The sequence below is a fragment of the Cervus elaphus genome, chromosome 15 (genome assembly GCF_910594005.1).
Source record: "Cervus elaphus chromosome 15, mCerEla1.1, whole genome shotgun sequence".
In the NCBI taxonomy this organism is placed as follows: domain Eukaryota; kingdom Metazoa; phylum Chordata; class Mammalia; order Artiodactyla; family Cervidae; genus Cervus; species Cervus elaphus.
The window spans coordinates 83807470-83832404 of NC_057829.1; the positions used below are offsets into that span (position 1 = coordinate 83807470).

Below are 24935 nucleotides of genomic sequence, written 5' to 3' on the forward strand. Positions count from 1 at the left end.
CACAAAAAATAAAGGAAGAAAATGGCAATAATTTCAAAGTACTGAATAATTCTGGTACAAAGAAAAAGTATCTTTTCTGAAATATGCACTTCCAAAGTTACAAAATAAGAATGCTTTTAAACAATCAGTTCTAATTTCACAGAGTCACAAAGATACCACAGTCCTGAATAGTTTTTACTTAGTTTTATACAAAATACAATTAAATAAATAAGAAAAATAAAAGATTATTATAGGGGTCTGTTGTAAACACTGTATTTTTAAAATTTGCTATATACTATGGTATTGAGAGACAGGTCAGGTCATGTTGAAAATATCAATATGTGGGCCACTGAAAAACACATAAAAAATCAATTATGGACCGTATTTCTTTTTAAGTCAACTAGTGATTTTTTAAAAAAAATCAACTTGCTACTTTTATAATTCAGAGAAAAGCACATATACAATAAATAAAATAATCTCAAAGTATGTTTTACCTTGATGTGAAAATCGTGACCATCAGAAAAAACAATGGGAAAAACAAAGAGAAAAAAGTGATTCAGTGACAACAGGGAGAAAAAAGAGACAAGCTCCCAGACAAACAACAGAAAAATAATTCTCAATCCTCCTCCTTCCTCTATCGCATATACACAAAGACAGGCAGGAATAAAAATAAAAATATTATTTTCATGAGACAAGATCCCACTCTTTTTATCATCAGGATAATGCACCTAAAAACATGTGTGCTATGTTGCATACATTTGCAGCAATGGACATAAAAAGGAAACCATCTTTGGATGAGATCATAGGGTCAATGGTCAGGGACTCCCTGTTCCTGTTCTATATACTTTATATAATTGTACATTGCTTCCAACAGACTCAGAGGGCTTTAGTTCATTTATGCCAGATTCATAAAACCTTTAATTAATTATAATATATATATATATATACACACAAAATAGGGATGACAAAAAATATATAAATAATGTAACATTTAAAAACCACTGAGTGGCTCTGACAGGGGAGCTTAATAAATAAATGCATAAACTAAACAGCAAAAGCATCTCAATGACTTCTCAAACACTAGATAAGATGGACACCTCAAAAAGCTAGGGAATTACCACCAGACAAAAGCCAATGCAGGAGCCGTGGGTTTGATCCCTGGGTCAGAAAGATCCCCTGGTGGAGGAAATGGAGAATCTCATGAACAGAGGAGCCTGGTGGGCTATAGTCCATGGGGTCACAAAGAGTCGTGGACACTACTGAAGCAACACACGCACACACGTTGTGGCACAGTTCTAAAAGTGTTATATCTAAATACGAATATACAAGAGACTACAAGAGCAACAAATTATGTACTACCTAAGAGAATTTCTAGTTATATAATAAAATATAATCAAATGAAGAAATATTTGAAGTTCTATATGACGCATTACAATTGTCAAAAGCAATCTTACCGGAGCGCAGAGTAGACACCCAAAGACAGAAATGAGTAATCAGGATCGTAGTACAAATATACAGATGATACACAGTATGGAAGAATGTCAATCACCCCCACAGCAATGATCTTCCCATCAAGCCAGTACTGCTGGTGAAAGGAGCCATAACCACAATCTGGTCCATTAGGGGAATTCTCTGTCTGTGAAAAAGCAGACATAGAAACAGCTTGTCACTTTTATCTTTATATTAAAAAATATTAATAATTAACTTTTTCTATTTGTATTTTACTCAGCTGAGTAACTCCTAAAATTTCTTCTTTTTCGCCACTCTCTTCTGACTCTCAGAAGAGTCATATCCTGCAAAACTTTTCAGTTGTAGAAACACTGATGAAACAACACAACAGAGAAAAATCAATTTAACTTTTTTTTCAACTTATTTTTTTCTGTTCCATGCAAAAGCTGGGAAAGAAATGATGAATGAGAGAAAGATGGAGAACATAAAAGTGAGTGCGAACAGGAGAACTATCCCCAGCTGCCAGCCAGGCCTGGTCTGTGACCACTCTTGTGTTCATAAGGCATATGAGCTCATAATTTTTTTTAGATACAAGTTCCTAAGCAAGCACAAAGAGGTATAACATTTCTCCCTATTAGCCAAAGGATAATGAAAGTATCCCCCTTACCATTATTTTAATGTACCTATAATCCCACAGAAGAAAATCCCACAAATTTTTCCTAAAGAAATCTAGAGATTGCAAAATATAACCATTTTCTGTAAATAGTTTATGATATTTCTCATTTTAAAATTCAACATGAATTTAAATGTAACTGTTATTAAATGAAAACCATACAATGAAAATTATGGAGCACCATAAGAAAATGCTTTGTCAGAGACTGAATGGATGTTAGAGATGAACAATTTAAATGAACAAATATATTAATAACAAAACCTGTGTATCATATTCACACACTCCAAGTCACAGAGAATGTATATGGAAAAAGGCTAGAAGAGAATGAAGTAGAATGAAAAAAGCAGGTTTGTAGAATGAAAAAAGACGTTACAAGATAGGAAAACTATGTAACAGTATCTCATAAACACAGAAGGAAAAATCCTCACAAAATATTAGCAAATCAAACCCAACAATGTATAAAAAGAATTACACACTATGACAGAGTAGGATTAACCCCAGGTATGCAAGGTTGGTTCAAATATTAAAGAATTTAAAAAAAAAAAAAGCAACTAATGTAATCCAACCATCACAATAGGCTAAAAGAAAAGTATGATCATAATGATAGAGAAAACACATTTGACAAAATCCAACACCCATTCATGACTAAAAGTTTTCAGCAAACTATGAATAGAGAAACTTCATCAACTTTGTAAAGAACATATACAAAAAAATCTACAGTTAACATCATACTCAAATGTAAGAAACTGGATTATCTCCCCCTAAAATAGGGAACAGGACGATGATATCCTCCTTCATTACTTCTATTCAATATCATACTGGAAATCCTAGTTAGTGTAATAATATGAGAAAAGGAAATAAAAGATATTCATATACACTGAAAAGGAAAAAAACAAAACTGTTTCACAAATGACATGACATACTATGTAGAGAATTTCAAAGAATCAACAGCAAAAACTGAAACTAATAAACAATTACAAGAAGATTACAGGACACAAGGTTGATATGCAAGGCAACTGCTTTCCTATATACAAGCAATGACTAGAATTTGAAATTAAAAACACAATACCATTTTAAAAAATCACCAAAAATATTTACACACCTAAGTATAAATCTAACAATATATTCAGAATCCATATGCAAAACACTACAAAACTATGACAAAAGGAATCAAAAAAGACATAAACAAATGGAAAATAGTACATGTTCATTTTGACTGAGATGTCCGTTCTTCCCAAGTTAAGTCTCCAGACTGAATGCAATCTCAATCAAAATCCCAGCAACTTATTTTGTGAATACTGGCGAATTAATTCTAATGCTTATACGTAAAGGAAAAAGAGTCAGAATACCAACACAAGACTGAAGAACAAAGTTGGAAGATTGACACCACTTGACATCAAGACTTACTACAAAGCCACAATAATCAAGCTTGTGTGATACTGGTGAGCGAACAAATGAAACAACAGAAGAGAATACAAAGTCCACATAAATATAGTCAACTGCCCCTTGACAAAGAAGCAAAGATAATTCAAGAGAGAAAGAACGGTCTGTACAACAAAAGGTACTGTAGCAACTGGACATCCAGATGCAAAAAACAGCAGTATCCAGTCACATATCTCACACCTTTCAAAAAAAATTAACTCACAATGGATCACAGATTATGTAAAATGCGAAACTTATAGATGATAATGTAGGTAAAAATCTAGGAGACCCTGGCTATGGCGATGAGTTTTTAGATAAAACACCAAAAAGCACAATCCATGAAGGAAATAATTGTCAAGCTGGACATCACTAAAATTAAAAACGTCGAGTCTGTGAAATACATTGTTATGAGAATAAAAAGGCAAGCCACTGACTGGAGAAAATCTTGCAAAATATCTCAAAAAGAACTGGTATTCAAAAAAAAGCACTCTTAAAATTCAACAACGAAAAAACAACCCAATTTAAAACCAGGCAAAATATCTAGTGAGACACTTCACCAAAGATGATGTACAGATGCCAAACAAGAATACAAAAAGATGTTCAAAAAATAAAAAGACGCTCAATATCATTTGTTGTTAGGAATCTGAAATCTAAAAAAAAAACAGTATTACACAACTATTACAATAACTGAAATCCAATAACCTGAATATCCAATGCTGGTGAGAATGCAGAGCAACAGGAATTCTCATTCACTGAAGGTGGGGATGCAAAATGGTACAGACATGACATGGACATCCAAATGCCAAAACAAAGCAGTATCTAGTTACAGGCCTTACATCTTCCAAAGAAAAAAATTAACTCACAATGGATCATAGACTATGCAAAATGCAAAACTTCTAGATGATAACATGCTTGGCAGCCAAACAAACAAAATGGAGAAACGTTAAATACTTATTGCTAAGTGAACGAAATCAGTGTGAAAATGTGACAGATTATATGATTCTAATTATATTCTATAAAAGGCAAAATGGCTGAGAAAGTAAAAGATCAGTGGTGGCCAAGAAATTGGGGGCATGGGGAAGGATGAACAGATGTAGCCCAGGGGACTTACAGGATGAAACTGTTCTATATAATAGTGTAGTAGCACAAACATGACATTATGCACTTGTTAAAACTCACAGAATTTTACAACATGAAGAGTGCGCTTTCAAAATGAGCAAATTAAATGGCTGATTCACGTTGCTGTACAGCAGAAACTGTCCATGAGTCCACACTGATATAAATGACTGAAGAAACTAATACATGAGGAGGAAGAGACCAATCTCCCAGGCAGAACTGTAAAAAGCTTATGCAGACACTGCCTAAAGTGAGGGAAGCATAATTCACTACTATTTCAGTGGGGGCTGCACACAGTGACTTCTTTCCCAAAAGCACAGTTTGGGAAAGGGGTGGGAGAGTAACTGTTAGAAAGAAGAGAACATCTACCATGGTGCTAGCAACATCAGTGATTTCTAAAACTGCCCATGCTGTAGTTAAAATGGTGCTTGCACAGTAAACATATCTTTAACCTGTTAAGTGCTTCTACCGACTATAATAACCCTGGTTTTAGCATTCACTGTCACTTATGGCATCGCTCTTTTAAAAAATCATAACTATTTCTCTAGAAACAGATACAGCTTGAAGAGCAGAAGGGATAAGCAAACAGAAGTATTATACAAAAGGAAAACAGAAAGGATATTAACCTATTGCATCTGCAACACCTGAATTAATGCCAATCCTCTAAATCTAATCACCTGTCTTAGAATGTTCCAACTATGTAATAAAAAATAAACTCCTACATATCATAGAATTTTATGAAAACCGTCTTTTAAATATAAGCCCCGAGGCTCACAGGAATGAACTGTCTTTAGAAATATTTGTGCAGGAGAGCAACCACTGCAGTGACACAGAGACAGAAACAAACTGTCAGTTCATGATGGGGAAGGTGCGGAGCCTGTCAAGTGTGAGAAAACCTCCAAGGCAAAGCTAACTGGATGACTCTGAAACGAGTCTAAATTTTCCCATGAGTTCAGTTTAGTGTGTCATTCCAGGGCTCACTAAGTCAAATGAGTGTGTTCATTCATTCATTTAAAAACGTATTTATTAAGGACATAGTAAGTACGGACTCAATAAGCACATTCTCAATAAATAAATAACCGATATACTGTTAGCCCTAAATATAAATCAGCCCTACATGTTGTACTAGGCCTGAAAATATTTTTTTCAAACTGCAATTACCTTCTCAGTTTTCAAACTTCATCACTTCTCGCATCTCCTGGATCTCCCACTGGTTCATTCTCCTATGAGTCCAGTCGTGACCAATTTGTCCTACCACAGGCATTATTCCCACCTCTCAGTTCCACGTGTTAGTATCTTCCCTATCTGCAATGCATTTCATATAGATAGGGACTGTTTTATAATTACTTAGCAAAAAACTACCTACTCTGACCCCCATCACATCACCTGAGGAAAGCAGAAATCCCGGAGTCAACTAAGCAATAAACTGGTCATAAAACCACGGAGTTAATAAATGACACACAAACTGGCCTCCGAGCCCCTAAGTCAATGCTAAACAAGAAAATCAGCTACTTTTAAATGCTTTTAAATAAGCTCACTTCTCAAATATCCTTCATCTATCCAAGTTGGTAAACAAAGCAGCATGAAATACAAAATACTTCAATGCAGGGTTAAAAAAAATCTTTTTTTCTTAAAATCTGCTTTGCTGTACTCCTTTTCTTTCCATCATGCTTTCTGACAATTAAAACATAAATAATTTCCTTTTCCCCTCATGGGGTCCTCACTGACCTAATTTTAAAAAACAGATTTCAAAAATGGAAGACACTCCAAGTAAAGACAGATACGAAGCTATTTTTCTAAAACTATATCTGAGACCTCAGCACTACTGTTAACAATGATCTACTAGTCTCAACTTGGTAAGTTAATCAATACTTTCAAGCTTTTCAACAAGTACTTGGCAGCTGCGGAAAATGGATTGGAACTGAACCTGAAATATTGATTCCCTCAGCCCTCTTTGCAGCTGGAACAGCCAGAGAGCCCCCAGACCACTCACGTCTGGCTGGGGAAGTCTGAAAAATAGCAGTGTCCAACACCATATACTGAGCTGATGTAACTAACATACTTGATGTCCGTCTATGCACACATACATGTGCTGAATCAACTACTTTTAAACAGTTTTAAATAAACTCGCTTCTTAAATATGCCTCATCTATCCAGGTCAGTAAACAAAGCAGCATGAAAAACAAAATGTTACAATGCATGGTTAAAGAAATTTTTTTTTAAATCTGCTTTGCTGTACTCCTTCTATTATTCCACCTGACATAAAACTGCCATAATAGAATTTCTTTCCCTCAAACACAACCCCTAAATTCAAATTATGTAATACTTTAAAACATGAAAGGAACACAAAGAGTTTGAGGGACAAAGCAAAGGAGATAAGAACAGAAAGAACAATACTTAGATCTGTGAAATTAGAAACCAGCAGAACTCTTGGACTTGATCTTCAATCTTTCAATAGTATCCTTAAAACCCAGACTCACTGAACTTGATCAAGCCACACACTTCACCGTGCTGTGACTTGGATACTTGTTGATTACAAGTGTGTTAATGAGTTGAGTTCAGTTCAGTTCAGCCACTCAGTCGTGTCCGACTCTTTGCAACCCCATGGTCTGTAGCACGCCAGGCCTCCCTGTCCATCACCAACTCCCGGAGCTTGCTCAAACTCTTGTCCATTGAGTTGGTGATGCCATTCAACCATCTCATCCTCTGTCGTCCCCTTCTCCTCCTGCCCTCAATCTTTCCCAGCATCAGGTCTTTTCAAATGAGTCAGCCAATGGAGAGGGGGGTGGGAGCGGGGATCAGGATGGGAAACACATGTAAATCCATGGCTGATTCATGTCAATGTATGGCAAAAACCACTACAATACTGTAAAGTAATTAGCCTCCAACTAATAAAAATAAATGGAGAAAAAAAAAAAAAAGAGTCAGCCCATCACATCAGGTGGCCAAAGTACTGGAGTTTCAGTTTCAACATCAGTCCTTTCGATGAACACCCAGGACTGATCTCCTTTAAGATGGACTGCTTGGATCTCACAGTCCAAGGGACTCTCAAGAGTGTTGGAGAAGACACTCTTTTGACACAGGTCAAAAGCATCAATTCTTCAGCGCTCAGCTTTCTTCACAGTCCAACTCTCACATCTATACATGACTACTGGAAAAACCATAGCCTTGACTAGATGGACCTTTGTTGGCAAAGTAATGTCTCTGCTTTTAAACATGCTGTCTAGGTTGGTCATAACTTTCCTTCCAAGGAGTAAGCGTCTTTTAATTTCATGGCTGCAATCACCATCTGCAGTGATTTTGGAGCCCCAAAAAATAAACTCAGCCACTGTTTCCCCATCTATTTCCCATGAAGTGATGGGACCAGATGCCATGATCTTAGTTTTCTGAATGTTGAGCTTTAAGCCAACTTTTTCACTCTCCTCTTTCACTTTCATCAAGAGGCTTTTTAGTTCCTCTTCACTTTCTGCCATAAGGGTGGTGTCATCTGCATATCTGAGGTTACTGATATTTCTCCTGGCAATCTTGATTCCAGCTTGTGCTTCTTCCAGCCCAGCGTTTCTCATGATGTACTACTGCATATAAGTTAAATAAGCATGGTGACAGTATACAGCCTTGACGTACTCCTTTTCCTACTTGGAACCAGCCTGTTGTTCCATGTCCAGCTCTAACTGTTGCTTCCTGACCTGCATACAGGCTTCTCAAGAGGCAAGATAAGTGATCTGGTATTCCCACCTCTTTCAGAATTTTCCACAGTTTATTGTGATCGACACAGTCAAAGGCTTTGGCATAGTCAATAAAGCAGAAATAGGTGTTTTTCTGGAACTCTCTTGCTTTTTCAATGATCCAGCGGATGTTGGCAATTTGATCTCTGGTTCCTCGGCCTTTTCTAAAACCAGTTTGAACATCTAGAAGTTCACAGTTCATGTATTGCTGAAGACTGGCTTGGAGAATTTTGAGCATTACTTTACTAGCGTGTGATGTGTCCAATTGTGTGCTCTTGACCTTGGACATGGGGTATCTCCTCTCGGCCGCTGTGTTAATGAGTAGCAACTAGAAATCATCTTTATTATAAATTTAAACCATGAGCTAACATAGATTTGTCACCTTCACCTTCACTAGGTTACAAAGAGCCAAATCATTCTGTCCCCTCCGTTAACTCCCCAAGGGGTTCCGTCCCCCAGTATTAGAGAGGCCTCCCAAGTCACTGACTGGTCTCTACTGAGTGTTTTGAGAATTCTACTTCAATTCTTGGGATCGTTGCATTTCTTTAACCCCTTACTTAGTTAAGGCCTTTTAATGGTTAATACTCTTAAAAACACAGCAGATGAGATAATGGCAGATAGTGCAGGAAAACACACTATTTGAGAAAGGGAAAGTAACAGCAGTGCTGAGTCAGTGAAACAGCATCACGACGTCAGCAACGCTCAAACTGCTAGGCCTCAAAACCCTTTTACACTGACAAAACTGAGGACCCCAGAGAACTCCTACTTACTGAACTGTGTCTGTATACGCTTGCTGTATTAGATATAAGGACCAAAATATGTTCCAAAAATATGTTCCTGCTAATTCACTTAAAACAATAAATCCAATAAATGTTAATTAAACATACTTTAAGAATTACTGTATTTTCCAAAACCAAAAAAAATCTAGTTAAAAGAATGGCACTGTTTAACATTTCTGCAAATCTTTTGCAGGTGTGTGTGCTTGGTCATGTCCAACTCTTTGCAACCCCATGGACTGTAGCCCACCAGCTCCTCTGTTCATGGGACTCCAAGAATATTGGAGTGGATTGCCATTTCCTCCTCCAGGGGATCTTCCTGACCCAGGGATCAAACTCACATCTCCTGCATTGGCAGGCAGATTCTTCACCACTGAGCCACCAGGGAAGACCCCATTCATACTTTTCAATGTAGATGGAGAAGGAGTCTATAAACTGTAAACTGCAAACAGAAAGGAAGCAGGCCATAGTGACTTGAGTCCAGGATTCATAATCAAGATACCTCAGTTTGAGCCCTAACTCTACTCACTGTACAATTTCTATTTTATCTCAGCAAGACAATAACTTCTTTTAAAGTATCCATTTCTGCGTTTTAAAACAGGAATACAACTACGCACCTTCAAAGGTAGCTGTGAGAAATAAATGACGAGGCACAAACACTCTGCAGACTGAGCAAATTCGAGTACATTTTTGTCTCAGCTTTAACGGGTCTGAAGGACACATCCTTAAAGACTGTGTCTAAGAAAGTACATCAGTAGCTCATTGAATAGCAAACTTATACAAGCTAACAGAACCTATCTTCAATTTCCTTACAAATAGCTCAGTAATGTGATTAGCAATATGCAATAGTTTATCTTTCTCATGCCCACAGTTTATCACAGTTTCAGAGAAGAATAAGCAAAGTTATTTTTAGCAGTTCCTCAATTTCAAGAATTTAGCTGATAACAGGAAAAATACAACAATAAAGCTCACTGCTAGCTATACAAAAGAAAAAACACGACTTAAATGTTGGGGAGGATGGTATGGCTTCGGTGATTAATGAGCTATGCAGTACAATACCAAAGGTGCTCTGTAGAAACGACATCAATATTAATGGGCAAATTCAGGCTTCCAGCTAAATGGTTCCCAAAATGCGTGTATATTTACGCTGATAAAGTACACCTGTCTCCTAACCCACCTGCTTCCATGTGCCTCAGTTATGTATGAAACAGACACTGTTATGACTTCAAGAAACACGCAAATGAGAAGTCATACTCCATATGCACTAGAAACAGCACTGGGGGGACTGACTCGGGTTCAAAGACTGGAAGAGGGGAGTCTTCAGGGGCTACGCAAGGGCAGGACCCGTGTTCTCCCTGCCAAAGCGTCCACAAGTAACTCTGCAATCACCTGTTAACATACAAATCTGCGACTTGCCAACTGACATCCTGAGTTTGTTAAACAACAGTTTACTGAGGCTTCCTAAGGAAAGCATTTTAAGCACCTGATTAAAAGTGCACTGCTTGAAAATAACTTATTCCTACAACTGTTTTGTTTTTTGTTAACAGTTCAGGAAACACTACAAATAAACTTCAGATTCATTTTAAGAACAGAAATTCAGGAAGATATTCAGATGGCCTAAAAGCACATGAAAAGACGCTCAATATCTTTAATTATTAGAGATACACAAATCAAAACTACAATGAGGTATCACCTCACATTGGTCAGAATGACCATCATCTAAAAAATCCACCAAAAAAAAGAAAAATCTACAAACAATAAATGCTGGAGAGGATGTGAAGATAAGGTAACCCTCCTACACTGTTGGCAGGAATGTAAACTGGTATAACCATTTACAGAGAACAGTACAGAAGTTCCTTAAGAAAACTAAAAATAGAGCTACCATATGATCCTGCAATCCCACTTCTGGGTATATACTTAGAGAAAACCAATAATTTAAAGAGATATGTGCACCCCAAAGTTCACTGTTGCACTATTTACAACAGCCAGGACATGGAAGCAACTTTAATGTCCATCAACAGAGGAATGGATTAAAAAAAAAAAAAAATGTGGTACATATACACAATAGAATATTACTCAGCCATTATAAAAGAATGAAATAATTTCATTTGCAGTAACCTGGATGGATCTAGAGATTGTCATACTAAGTGAATTAAGTCAGAGAAAGACAAGCATCATGATATCACTTACACGTGGTGTAACATATTTTTTAAAAAATGTTTCAAATGAACTTATTTACAGAACAGACACAGAGTCACAGATGTAGAAAAACTTATGGTTACCTGGGAGAGGGATAAACTGAGAGAGTGAGATATTTCAATAAAATTAACTAAAAAAAAAAAAGAAGATGTGCTAAACCAGTATGACATCAAAATTTACACAATTTCTTAAAAAGACCCAAAAATGAAATTTAAAAATTGGAAATAATATAGTCTATAAATAAGAAACTAAAAATAATAAATTTAACTTGGAAAATGCAAACAGCAGTACTCATGGTTACTACATCACACAGCCTTGCATAAGCAATTTCAAATTGAATGCAACCAATTCCTAGTTTTCTGGAGACAATCAGTACACTATAGATGGCTACCAAAACTAACACACTTCCCACTTCATAGCTGTACTGTAAGTAGATATAATGACAGTCTACCTGGAAAAAAGACTCCAATCTTATTTCCAGTTAATGTCCAAACTATTTGAAATTAAGATATTTCAAGGGCCAGTTCTGAGAAAATACGTGGTGGCTGGACGTGCAGTTCCCACCAAGGAACATTCCATTAGAACAGATCTGCTTTCAAAGAGTTTTTGTTCCCTGGGCAAAATCCCCCGTGCTGAAAAGGCAACTATACCCTTGAACTAGTTGGGAATATTATCAATAATTACCATATTCCTTGTAATCTCCACCAGCAAAAAAAAAATGGTTTGCATTCTGAAGTTACCTTACCTTTTTCTTAGCTGATTCTGACAGTTGACACAAATTAAAACTACTCTGATTTAGACGTCAATGTTTAACATTCATGTGTGTGTGCTAAGTCATATCCAACTCTTTGCAACCCCATGGACTGTAGCTCACCAGGCTCTCTGTCCATGGGATTCCAGCCAAGATTACTGGAGTGGGTTGCCACTGCCCCATTTCCTTCTCCAGGTGGTCTTCCTGACACAGGGATCGAACCCACATGTCCTGCTTGGCAGGTGGGTTCTTTACAACAAGGCCACCAGGGAAGCCATTAATGTTTTATAGCTCATTTTATATTCTAGGAGCCAGATGTATTGATATTAACCTTTAAAGAATGAAATTATCTTACATGCTTAACAAATAATGCTAACTCTACACAACTTAGCAACTGAAGAACAACTCTGTAACAGGGCTGCACCAAAAATTTTAGTCTATGCAAGCTTATTCTAAGCTGATTATTTCCAATTATCACCTATATTTCAATCCAAAGACAACCAAGTTTAAATGATCCTTAAAAAAGAAAAAGAATAGTTCATGTAAAAGTAACAGTATTTGTTATTCTACTTTAAGAAACATTTTCTCTATTTACAAAGGAAATATCTAAAAGTAAATTTTACTAATATAAATGACATCCTTTTTACAGCCTGCAGATTAGAAATAATTCATTCAGTCTTCCTAGTCACACAATTCTCTTAGGATACAGTACACTACTTTATGATAGGTGAGCATGTAAAGGCCTCAATTTCACCAGAATCCCTGAGTCAGTGAAGATTATCCAGTCTTTACAGAGGAATGTACTCTTTATATCATCTACCTCAATTTCTGGTGGTAATCTCAATAAAAAATACTCACTAGCATCTAACCTAAAAATTTTATTCAGCACATATTAAATAAGACCCTGACATTTATAGCATAACAACTTCTATTCACTTCTAAACTGGGGAGAATGAGCCAGATTAAAATAAAACCATAAAATAAACTAATTATAGTAATTCATATAAAGAACTATTATGCAGTAATTTTAAAATGTTTACCAAGATTTTTAATAACAGTATAAACATTTCTCCAAATTAAGTAAAAAAAAAAAAGTAAAATGAGATATAATTTCAAGCATATGAAAAATTTCTGTAGGACACACACAAAAACTTGTAAAGATGGGAAAAAAATCTGATATTGTCAGTAGAGAGTCTATAAGTGATTTTTTTCTTATTCTTTTATCATCCATATTTTAAGGTCTTATTTTTAATAACATATATTAATATAGCGTCAAAAAAGTTTTAATAATCCGGGGTTGAAGAACTACTAAATTCAGTTCAGCTCAGTTCAGTCGCTCAGTCGTGTCCCACTCTTTGCGATCCCATGAATCGCAGCACGCCAGGCCTCCCTGTCCATCACCAACTCCCGGAGTTTACCCAAACTCATGTCCATAGAGTTGGTGATGCCATCCAGTCATCTCATCCTCTGTTGTCCCCTTCTCCTCCTGCCCCCAATCCCCTCCAGCATCAGAGTCTTTTCAAATAAGTCAACTCTTCCCATGAGGTAGCCAAAGTATTGGAGTTTCAGCTTCAGTATCAGTCCTTCCAATGAACACCCAGGACTGATCTCCTTTAGGATGGGCTGTTTGGATATTCTTGCGGTCCAAGGGACTCTCAAGAGTCTTCTCCAACACCCCAGTTCAAAAGCATCAATTCTTCGACGCTCAGCTTTCTTCACAGTCCAACTCTCTCACATCCATACATGACCACTGGAAAAGCCATAGCCTTGACTAGACGGACCTTTGTTGGCAAAGTAATGTCTCTGCTTTTTAATGTGCTATCCAGGCCGGTCATAACTTTCCTTCCAAGGAGTAAGAGTCTTAATTTCATGGCTGCAATCACTATCTGCAGTGATTTTGGAACCCAAAAAAATAAAGCCTGACAATGTTTCCACTGTTTAAACCATCTATTTGCCATGAAGTGATAGGACCAGATACCATGATCTTAATTTTCTGAATGTTGAGCTTTAAGCCAACTTTTTCACTCTCCTCTTTCACTTTCATCAAGAGGCTTTTTAGTTCCTCTTCACTTTCTGCCATACGGGTGGTGTCATCTGCATATCTGAGGTTACTGATATTTCTCCCGGCAATCTTGATTCCGGTTTGTGCTTCTTCCAGCCCAGCGTTTCTCATGATGTACTCTGCATATAAGTTAAATAAGCAGGGTGACAGTATACAGCCTTGACGTACTCCTTTTCCTATTTGGAACCAGTCTGTTGTTCTATGTCCAGTTCTAACTGTTGCTTCCTGACCTGCATACAGGTTTCTCAAGAGGCAGGTCAGGTGGTCTGGTACTTCCATCTCTTTCAGAATTTTCCACAGTTTATTGAGTTATTTCAAATCCTGAAAGATGATGCTGTGAAAGGGCTGCACTCAACATGCCAGCAAATTTGGAAAACTCAGCAGTGGCCACAAGACTGGAAAAGGTCAGTTTTCATTCCAATCCCAAACAAACGCAATGCCAAAGAATGCTCAAACTATCGCACAATTTGCACTCATCTCACACACTAGTAAAGTAATGCTCAAAATTCCCCAAGCCAGACTTCAGCAATACATGAACTGTGAACTTCCAGATGTTTAAGCTGGTTTTAGAAAAGGCAGAGGAACCAGAGATCAAATTGCCAACATCTGCTGGATCATCGAAAAAGCAAGAGAGTTCCAGAAAAACATCTATTTCTGCTTTATTGACTATGCCAAAGCCTTTGACTATGTGGATCACAATAAACTGTGGAAGAATTACTAGTAAGTGTTAAATAGGTGGTTAATAGGGGGTTATTGAGATTACCACCAGAAAATGAGGTAGATGATATAAAGGTGAAATTTGACAAAGGTCAAAGAAATTACTGGGTGTTCTTTCAGTGCAGTTCTAGGCTTGATTGTCTATTAATTAAATTATTTTTCAATTTGGTTTGGAGTAGAGATTAACTTATAGACTTTCGTCTAGTGGAAGAAATAACCCAAAAGCTTACTATTTAATGCCCTGTAAGACAATAACCAGTTGTATTTATCTAACTCAGCAATCTCATCTCACTCTTTTATTAAATTGTTTGCAGATATGTATCAGATATATATACATATATATATATGTATATATATCTCAGTATTTTCACAAATGCTCCTGGCATCAGTTCTAATGTCTTAAATGGCTCCTGCATTAATTAATGAGTCAAATAAAATTTGATATGTGTTCATGCTCTATTTGCATGAAGATCATGAGTTCAGCATTTGGAAAATTATAGTTTAACAGTTTTGGAGGCCATCCACCAAGAAGCTCAAGTGAATTAATTCACTCGATGGAACTAAGTAAATCTGTAAATGCCCTCACGGTATGTTACACCTAACATGCCCTCTCTTGCCTTTTCTTGACTCTCAAAGAGATTCTTGTGCAGCAACAGAGTGTGATCTAACTTTACTCTATTTCTCTTTTACTCTCTACTAAGCCTGTGCTTTTGTCTTATGACTAGTAAGTTATCCCCATTATTGGCACCAATGGCTAACTTTGGTTCAGCCATTTGGTTCAGTCCCTACTGGATGGATGATGATCTATTCTCTATTGGATGAAAGAAGATAGAGAATCTGGTTTGTTAAGTTTTCGTCTATTTGTGAGTTCAATCAGTTAAAAAGAACAACTCGTTGAGTACTCAACCAATGAGTTTCTATTTTTATTTTTAACCTGAAGTTGAAGAACTGAAGCTAAAAGTTCTCTATATGTTTTGAATCTATAAATCAGAAAAGCTGTTTCTTCTTGTTGTACATGGAATATTTTCCTTTATCCAGAGAGCATTAATAAACCATACAGTTACATCTCTTTTAATTAGAGAAGTTTTGTAAATTTGACTGCATTATTTTACTTGGCATAATGTCCTCAAGGTCTGTCCACATTGCAGCATGCGTCAGAATTTCCTCCCTGTATAGGGGTAAGTAATATTTTACTCCTGTGTACTTATCATATTTTGTTTATACATTCATCTGTCCATAGACACATGGGCTGCTTATACTTTTTGGCTGTTATGAATAATGCTTCTATAAACATTGACATACAGTAACTGTTTGACTCCCTACGTTCAGTTCTTTTGTGTATATGCCCAGAAGACGACTAGCTAGATGACACAGTAATTCCATTTTTAGTTCTCTGAGGAATCGCCATGCTGTTTGCCATAGAGGCTGCACCATTTTACACGCCCACCAGCAATGCACAAGGGTTCCAATTTCTCCATATCCATGCCAATATTTATTATTGTCTGTTTTTTTGATAACAGCCATCCTAATGGGTGTGAAGGTGATATGTCTTTGTGGTTTTAATTTGCTTTTCCCTAATGACTGTTAATGTTGAATAACCAATATTATTTTAATGTTTTGTGCTGGCTTAATTTCTAAGATACTTATATAATTTAAAATTGTGGATTAATGTAAACCAACAAATTTAATGAATAACCTTTGGATGACTCAGTAGTTTCTAAGTAAGAACAAACACTAAATCAATGAGCATAATTTTAAGTTTATATCCTTTTATTTCATAGGTCCATCTATTCAAAGCTATGGTTTTTCCAATAGTCGTGTAAGAATGTAAGAGTTGAACCATAAAGAAGGCTGAGCGTCAAAGAATTGATGCTTTTGAACTATGGTGTTGGAGACAACTCTTAAGAGTCTCTTGGACTACAAGGAAATCAAACCAGTCAATCCTAAAGGAAATCAATCCTGAATATTCACTAGAAGGACTGATGCTGAAGATGAAGCTCCAATACTTCGGTCACCTGATGCCACGAGCCAACTCATTAGAAAAAACCCTGATGCTGGGAAAGATTGAAGGCAAGAGGAGAAGGCGATGACAGAGGATGAGATGGTTGAATGGCATCACCGACTCAATGGACATGAGTTTGAGCAAGCTCCAGGATGGTGAAGGACAGGCAAGCCTGGTGTGCTGCAGTCCATGGGGTCCCAAAGAGTCGGATAGGACTGAGTGACTCAACAGCAACAATTGCTATAGAATGGTCCTATCTTTGGGTCATGTCAATAAACATCTTCATCTTTGCCACAAAAGAGATGTGTAAGAAAGCTATGGTATTTGTATTTCTGCACTGTCTCAGTCTGCTATAATGCTCACCTAGAATAGGTAATTCTCAATTTCCTACCTCCCAAGTCCTCTCTACAAAACTCAAGTTATCACTTTATTAAAAATATAATGAAAATGTATAATTGAGACCATATTAAGGGTTAAAATAAGAGAAATAAGATATGTGTATGGAAGGTAACAAGAATTTTTTTACAGGAAAAAAAAAAACACAACAGGTGGAACTGTTCTAAGTAAAATGTCAACTTGCTCCAGAGCATAAAAAAGCATAGTGACAGTGAAAGACCAAACCTGAAGGACTAGCAAGCTATAGTTTGGGGAAAGTTTCTCTTATTTGCCTGGTTTAAAATACCCAAGCCTGAAATGAAGCTATAAAACATGTTAAAATGTTAGCTAAGTTCACTCACTTTTGAGGGACGTCATCATCTGAGATACCCTTTCTCAGTTTACAAGTGAAAAAGTGAGGGTCAAGGAGCTTAAGAGACTTGCCCAAGGTCACACAGCCAACTTAGGAGAATGCTAAGAAGGACCTGGAATTCCCAACTTTCAGTTCAGTGTTCTTCTCAGTGGACACAGCTTATGTGGTACACCACATTAAAACAAAATCAAAATATATTAACATGCTCTATTCAAAATAATGAATGGAGATACTTCAGCAATTTATTAAACCAAAGTATGAGTCAAGAAATATATTTCTTGATGACCGAAATCTTAGGAACTAAAAAGCTTCAAAGAAAGCAAAAAAAATTCCCCTAATATTTACAATTTAAAACTAGGAACACTGTAATGACCAAAATCTGAACTCTAAACATAGCAAACTGAGAAAAGATTTACGGCAAATGTTTTTAATAAATGTGACAGAAGGAAAAAAGGAATTTATTTCTTTATTTTCACTGCAGAGCAATAGATAAAAATTAAGATGTGAATATACTGTTTACTTTGACATTTCCTTATATTTATATTTTCAACCCTCATCATCAAACAAAAAGACATTTATGAGGCACTACGTAAATGCTCAAACGGAAAAGTAACAGGACCCCAAACTTCTCAGTTCTACATATCAGTCGGTATTTATTGAGCACTACAACAAACACATTAGAAACAAGAGCGACTGTCCTAGTGTGAGCACTTACTTAATGTCAGTTCAATTTAAGACTCCTGCTTTTCCAATCTCTCTTACAGAAGAGAAAAACATCCCATGGTGATAACCCAAATGGGTATTTTTATTTAGAACTCAATGACTGCCAACATCAAACAAGACTGACATCCCCATGGAAACTAATCCGCGCCAGGATTTACCATTCAAACATTTTCTGAAGCATTCATGCACATCTAATAGGTAATGAAAATCATCAAGGCAGATGACCTTAACTGTGAGCACAACTGAAGATGCTCAGAGTAATGATGAATACCACTACTTGCTAAAGGAAGGCTCACCTGGCAACAAGATATCTTGAAGGAACTTAGATGCCTAAACTAACTGACATCCCACACAGAAAAATCTGCAACAAGGAAACTTACAGCATTTTTCTATTTGATGTTTGGTTTTCCATTCTAGTGTGCTTTCTTTTATTCTCTGAATCAAGTTTTTTTTTTTTCACCTGAGATCAGTTTCTGGGCAAAGACTTCCAGTGGATACAATTTCACTGAGAAATATAAAGTTTCAGCTTTCACTGATTCAACTATGATGTGACATTCAGAGACTAACTAGGAATAAGTTCATTTCTGAGCTCAATCCAAATCTGCTGAGTGCCACTGTAAGCCGGGAATACTGTTCTGACTACCACATGGATGTTCAAGCATTACTGCAGAGAATTGAGGGCAAGCAATGATGTCTTCAGTTCAATCGATCTTTGTCAGCAGCCCCACCCCAAACAGAACTGCCCAACAGTCCTCAGACTCAACTGAAAGGGAGAACAATCAATTACAATCCGAATGATTTGGGGGATTTGGCTTCCGAATTCTAACTGTTGCCTTGGCCAACACGCCCTTACCTATTCAACCTCTGATTCTAAGTGTAGGGTTCAGCGCCTGGAAACTCCAAAACTGTTTCCCAACCCAGGTAACTAGAAAAGCAGCAGTCTTCACTCCTACTCCCACTTTTGACCCGAGGATGAAACCACTGCCCAGCATTCCATTTCTGATTAGTCAGTAACAAAGAGCAGATTGACAACCACTCTCTCGAGAAGGTCCAGCCCCTCTTTAGTTACCTGTCTGCCCTGGCCTCAGCAGCTGGTCCTCCCAAGTGCTATATTAACTCACCAGTTCAAGCCTTATCTCCACAGCGCTCCAATTCAGGCCAGCTCTCTGACTATCACGCTGGATATGTCCCCTTTATAAGGTAAAACTGTTTGAACTCCCTTTTCATGATCAGCAACTCAACCTTCTGCCCACCTCGTCCTCCCCGTTACTACCTCTGCAAGTTCCCTTCACTTCTACAGGACTGTGTTTAGGTAAGAGCCAGTCCCTCTTCCAAATTCTGGTTACTGGCGACATCATGACACCTGCCACAGCCATCCCAAGATCAATGCTATTTCATATGCTGAGCGAAGAGATGGTCAGGTTCTCACTGTCCTTTATTTTCCTGGCAGCAAAATGAATGAATGTCACTGCAGACTACAAAGCCAGATCCCAACCCTCGCTACCTGCAGTTTGCTGCAAACAAATATGCACACGCACACACACTAATACACACATATGATCCCAGTGTACCAGAGTTTCAAGTAAGAAACAAAGTAGTTCCCAACTTCAAAAAAACGTGTAAAGTTGTTTTTGCGAACTACCAAAAAATGTTAATGTCTAACATTACTTAATACTGGATACAACTAGTTATTATTTAAATGTTAAGGAAAACATCCATCTAGTTCAATACACAATACTATCCTGGCAAATGTTTACACCATATAAACAGTTTACATTCCCATCCGCAATGTTTGAGGGTTCCAATTTCTCCACATCTCACCAACACTTGGTATCACCTTTTGACTACAGGCATCCCAGTAAATTTATGTTGCTATCTCGTTGTGGTATTAATCTGCATTTCCCTAATGGATTGCGAGCATCTTTTTATGTGCTTATTAGCGATTTATATGTCTTCATGGCGAAATATATAATCAGGTCTCTTATCTATTTTTTAACTAGGTTGTTTGTCCTTATTATTGCTAAGCAGTAACAGTTCTTTGTTACTGATTCTAATTTAATTCCACTTTGAACACAGATTATTTCAATCCCTTTAAATTTACTGAGATTTGTATAATGTTATAGCATATAATCTGTCCTGGAGAAAATTCGCTATATATACTTGAAAAAATATGTGTTTTGTCATTGTTGGGTGTAGCATTCAACAGGTATCAACTAAGTACAAGTATATTAATAGTTTTGTCTAAATATTCTATATTGCTTGTATTTTTCTATTTGTTTTATCAGTTACTGAGAAAGTTGTTTTAAAGTCTCCAATTATAGCAATGAATTTGACTACTCCTCTTTTCAGTTCCATTAGTTTTTGCTTCATGTATTTTGAGGTTCTGTTATCAAGTGTATCACATTTTGGATTACCGTCCTCATTTGATGAACTGACCATTTTATCATTACAAAACGTCCATTTTCCTTCTGCTAAGAGCCATTGCCCTGAAGTCTATTTTGTTAGGTATGAAGATAACCACTCCACTTTTATTATGATTAGTATTTACATAGTATAGTTTACTCTGGTCTTTTACTTTTAACCTATTATGCTTTCATATTTAAGTTGGATTTTGCTTTTCTTCTTTTATCTAGTCTGATTTTCTGCTTTTCAATTGGAATGTTTAGATGTGTATTGCCCAACAGGATAGCCACTGGCAACATGTGGCTACATAAGTTAACTAAAATTTAAAAAACTTTTAAATCAGTTCCTGAAGAGCACAGTGGCCATGTATGACCACTGGCTGCATACGTATTCTCAATTGCACATATGTAAAACATTTCCAGAGAGCAGGCTTTTGTTTAGATCATTAATATTTAGTGTAACAACTGCTACGGTTGGGTTTAAGTGGACCTGTTTGCTATTTGTTTTCTATTCAATTCATTTGTCCTTTTTTCAACCTGTCCTTTTTCCCACCTTTTGGGAGACTGAAAATGTGTTACCATTGCTACTATCACTATTGAATTATTAACTCTCTTTGTTCTTTGTTTGTTAAGACTATTCTAGGGCAACAGTTTTTAACAGGGAGTCATTTTACTCCCTAGGGACACTTAGCAAAGTCTGGAGACATTTTGTTTCAACGCCGGGGGAAGGTGCTACTGGCATCTCCAGGGTGGAGGCCGCAGACCGTACTGAGCATCACACAGCGCACAGGACGGTGCTCAGAAAAGAGATTCACCCAACCCAGGATGTCAACAGTGCTGCACTGGCAGAGCTCAAATTTCTCACTCTTTTCCTTCAAATAATATTATCATCACTTCATGTAACATAAGACTCTTAAGACATGTTGTTGTTGGTCACTAGTAGCTGTGATCTTGAACTCAACTAATCTACTTCTCCAGGTTCAATTTTCTTCATAAGGAAACTGGAAATAACTGCTGCATAGACATTCTGTGAGAATAATGTAACCCAAGAGTACCCCCATATACTACAGGTGCTAACTTCTCAAAAAATTATGATGATAACTGCTAACAAAGAAGATCTTCAGCTATCTGGAATGAAGCAATAGACATTCTTGAAGAGACTCCTAAAAGACCCACATTCCCACGTGGCCTAACTTTTCTTACAAATGCCTCTTCCGCTAGTTCTCTACCTCCAAAATGACAGCAAGACTGCACCCTACTGGACTGGCTGGCAAAGTCTGACTTAGAAGAGAATTTCAAGAATCTCTCAGCCTCTGATACATAATCCCTTTTATTTACCTACATTTAATTGAAGACATCTGTAGGTGGTGCCACACAAATGTAATTCAGGCTTAGGAAATGTCAATAAAAATGTCTGTAAGGGAGAGATGCCATGTAAACCTAGCAGGGGAAGGCACATCGGCAGCTACAGAGCCACACGAAATTAGGAATATAATGGAAATATGCTGCCTGACTTGACGAGGTGATAAAAGCTCTTTTCCCATAAAGCTTAATGAGCTCTATTAGTCTTCAGCTTACAGGAATGTAAAAGGGTCAGCCCCACAGAGGGAAGTAACTGACTCTCCACACATGGCTCCATTCAAATGACAGCAGATCACATTACTGATGTGATTACTATAACCTGACAATTTCGTTAGATTCATGTGGCAGTTAACTGTTTAGGACTTCCAACAAAGGAGCGTGGTTCATTCATGGTAGTTTTTGCGGACAGAATGAAATTTAAAGTCTCCTTCATTTTCAACTGCAAACCTCATGTATTTTACTGCCTCTACTGAACTATTTTTCTTTTATTTAAAATAAGGTATTTGGGGATTAACCATATTTGCAATTTTCCTTCTCCAGCTTAAGCATAAGCTTAATGGCAAAATTAAACATTTAGAGATTCTCAACATTCTTCTGCCTTGGTTTTGCTTTGGCTCTCGGGTTCTGTGCTGCAGCAAAGGAACAGAATCCTAAACTCAGCACTGCTGGAGACTTGGGGGGAGCAGTCACTAACTATGCCATCAGGTGGCCCCTGGGAAATTCCAAGCTAGAAAATACCAACAGAATGCTCTCAAAAAAAAAAAGGTTAGGGGTACTCTTTTGCCCCCTTCTGATGCCTATGTCAGAAGCTTTCTCTATCTCCTTTATACTTTAATAAAACTTTATTACACACACACACACACACACACAAAAAAAAGACCTATGCACATGTGAGGGAGTTTCTCAAAAAAAAAAAAAAAGTTAAAGTATTTCCCAAATGCTTCAAAAAAAGAAAGCACATTGGTCATCTTCAATTTTAATTCTTTTGCCTCTTCCATGTCCATAAGCCCAGTAAGAAAAAAAGATCAATTTAGCCAAGGTAAAATACAACTCCAGATCATTAAATGGAAAAAGCAGATTAGACAGAAAAAAACAAAAACTATCACTTAACTTTGATCATGATGCTTTCCTTTCTACTTTTCACCAAAGACTGAAGCTTCTACATAAAGATTCCCCAGCATTTAACCAGAATAATATGTAATTTTTATAATATTTGTTTGGTGCAAGTCTAGGTGTACAGTTGGTACTATTCCAAGTCCTATTTATACTTGAGATCATCCAAAGGTGAAAAAAATAAAGATCCTGATCTTAAGTAGCTACAATCTAGCTGGGAAGAGAGATTGTTAACCAGATTGAGACATAAATATTAGCCGGTGTGTGCTCTGGCAGCCCTGATTATGCGGAAAAGCTTGCTACTCAGCTTTCACTGTGCCTACTTACTTATTCCTTCATTCATTCATTCATTCAACAAATACATATTCAGTGCTTCCTATGTATCAATAGTGTGTACATCCTCAGTCGTGTCCAACTCTTTGTGACCCCATTGACTGGAGTGCCCCCAGGCTCCTCTGTCCAAGGAATTCTCCAGGCAAGAATATTGGAGTGGGTTGTCATTTCCTCCTCCAGGGCATCTTCCCAACCCAGATCAAACCCGCATCTCTTCACTGGCAGGTGGATTCCTTACCACTGCACCACCTGAGAAGCCCATGTATCAAGAGTACTTAACTATTATATGTAAACACAAGGAAGCAAGAGAAACAGGGTCCTCTCTTACTGAGCTTACATTTAAGAGAAATCTACCAGTGAGGACTATTTAAAGTATCTCTGCTATTGTTCAGTAACATCTTCAAACTGGTAGTTTGTCCCAGTGAGGCAGACATCAAGCTCCAGCCTCCTCATTTACTCTCTGTGTAGGTAAATTCATCCAGCCCAAATGCCTTCTGCTCAAAACTCCTATTCCTGGCAACTCCTCTGAGCTCTTGCTTAAATGAGAGTCCAGCCTTAAGCATTATCAACATGATCTCTTCTTCTAAGCTCCTGCCGGTCCCTTTTTTTCCCAAGACTAGACCCTGTTTTGACATTAGAGATTTCCCTGATGTACATCTCAGTCAAAAGACAACATTATACTTAAAAACTGATTCTAAGAGATTTTATTAAGTACAATAATCATTTTATGACGCTTTCCCAAACTGCCTTTTAACTATGTGTGTTTTCATGAACCAAATCATGGATTTTTTTTTTTTACAAAATCCAATTTAATTTTTCCATCTTTTCCCTTGTGATATTTCTCATTCTATGTTTAGAAAGCACTTTATCAACTAAATAGGAGACTATATAGTTTACATTGTCTTCAAGTTTCTTATGATATAGTTTTAACTTTTATTGCTTTTACACCAAAATTCATTTAAAACTCTATGTGACAGGTATTACACTTAGCGTTTATCACACATTACCTCCTTTCATTTTAATAATCCTGTGAGTATTATTATTATCTCCATGTTTTAGATGAACTTAAAGATGAAATGACTTGCTCACGGACCACCCAAGGATCTCTCATTTCAAAGCCCAGAATCTTTCCAGGCTTTGTTTCCCCCTGGTTGCTGGACGTAGAAAATGGAACCAAACCTGGACGGTACTACCCTCTGGTCTGCTCCGCTTCCCCTGGAACTCATTCAAGCTGGCCACCAGGAGGGCGGGCCACACCACGTAACAACAGTAGCTTCAATAATCAGAGAATATAATATGGAAACAGAGAACGGAACAACTGCCTCTATGTGGAGCAGAGAGGGCCTCACAGACAATACAGCATCTAGGCTCGGCCTGAAGCAG

General features: G+C 37.2%; 1 protein-coding gene across 7 annotated transcripts in view; it reads right to left on the reverse strand.

Annotated features, from left to right (window-relative positions):
• ATE1 (arginyltransferase 1) overlaps positions 1 to 24935 on the reverse strand; it is a 154395-nt gene that overhangs the window by 84238 nt on the left and 45222 nt on the right. For all 7 annotated transcript variants that reach the window (XM_043924880.1, XM_043924884.1, XM_043924883.1 and 4 more), the window contains one exon: positions 1434 to 1615. In XM_043924880.1, the coding sequence (XP_043780815.1) occupies positions 1434 to 1615 (182 nt within the window). The remainder of the gene's footprint in view (positions 1 to 1433; positions 1616 to 24935) is intronic.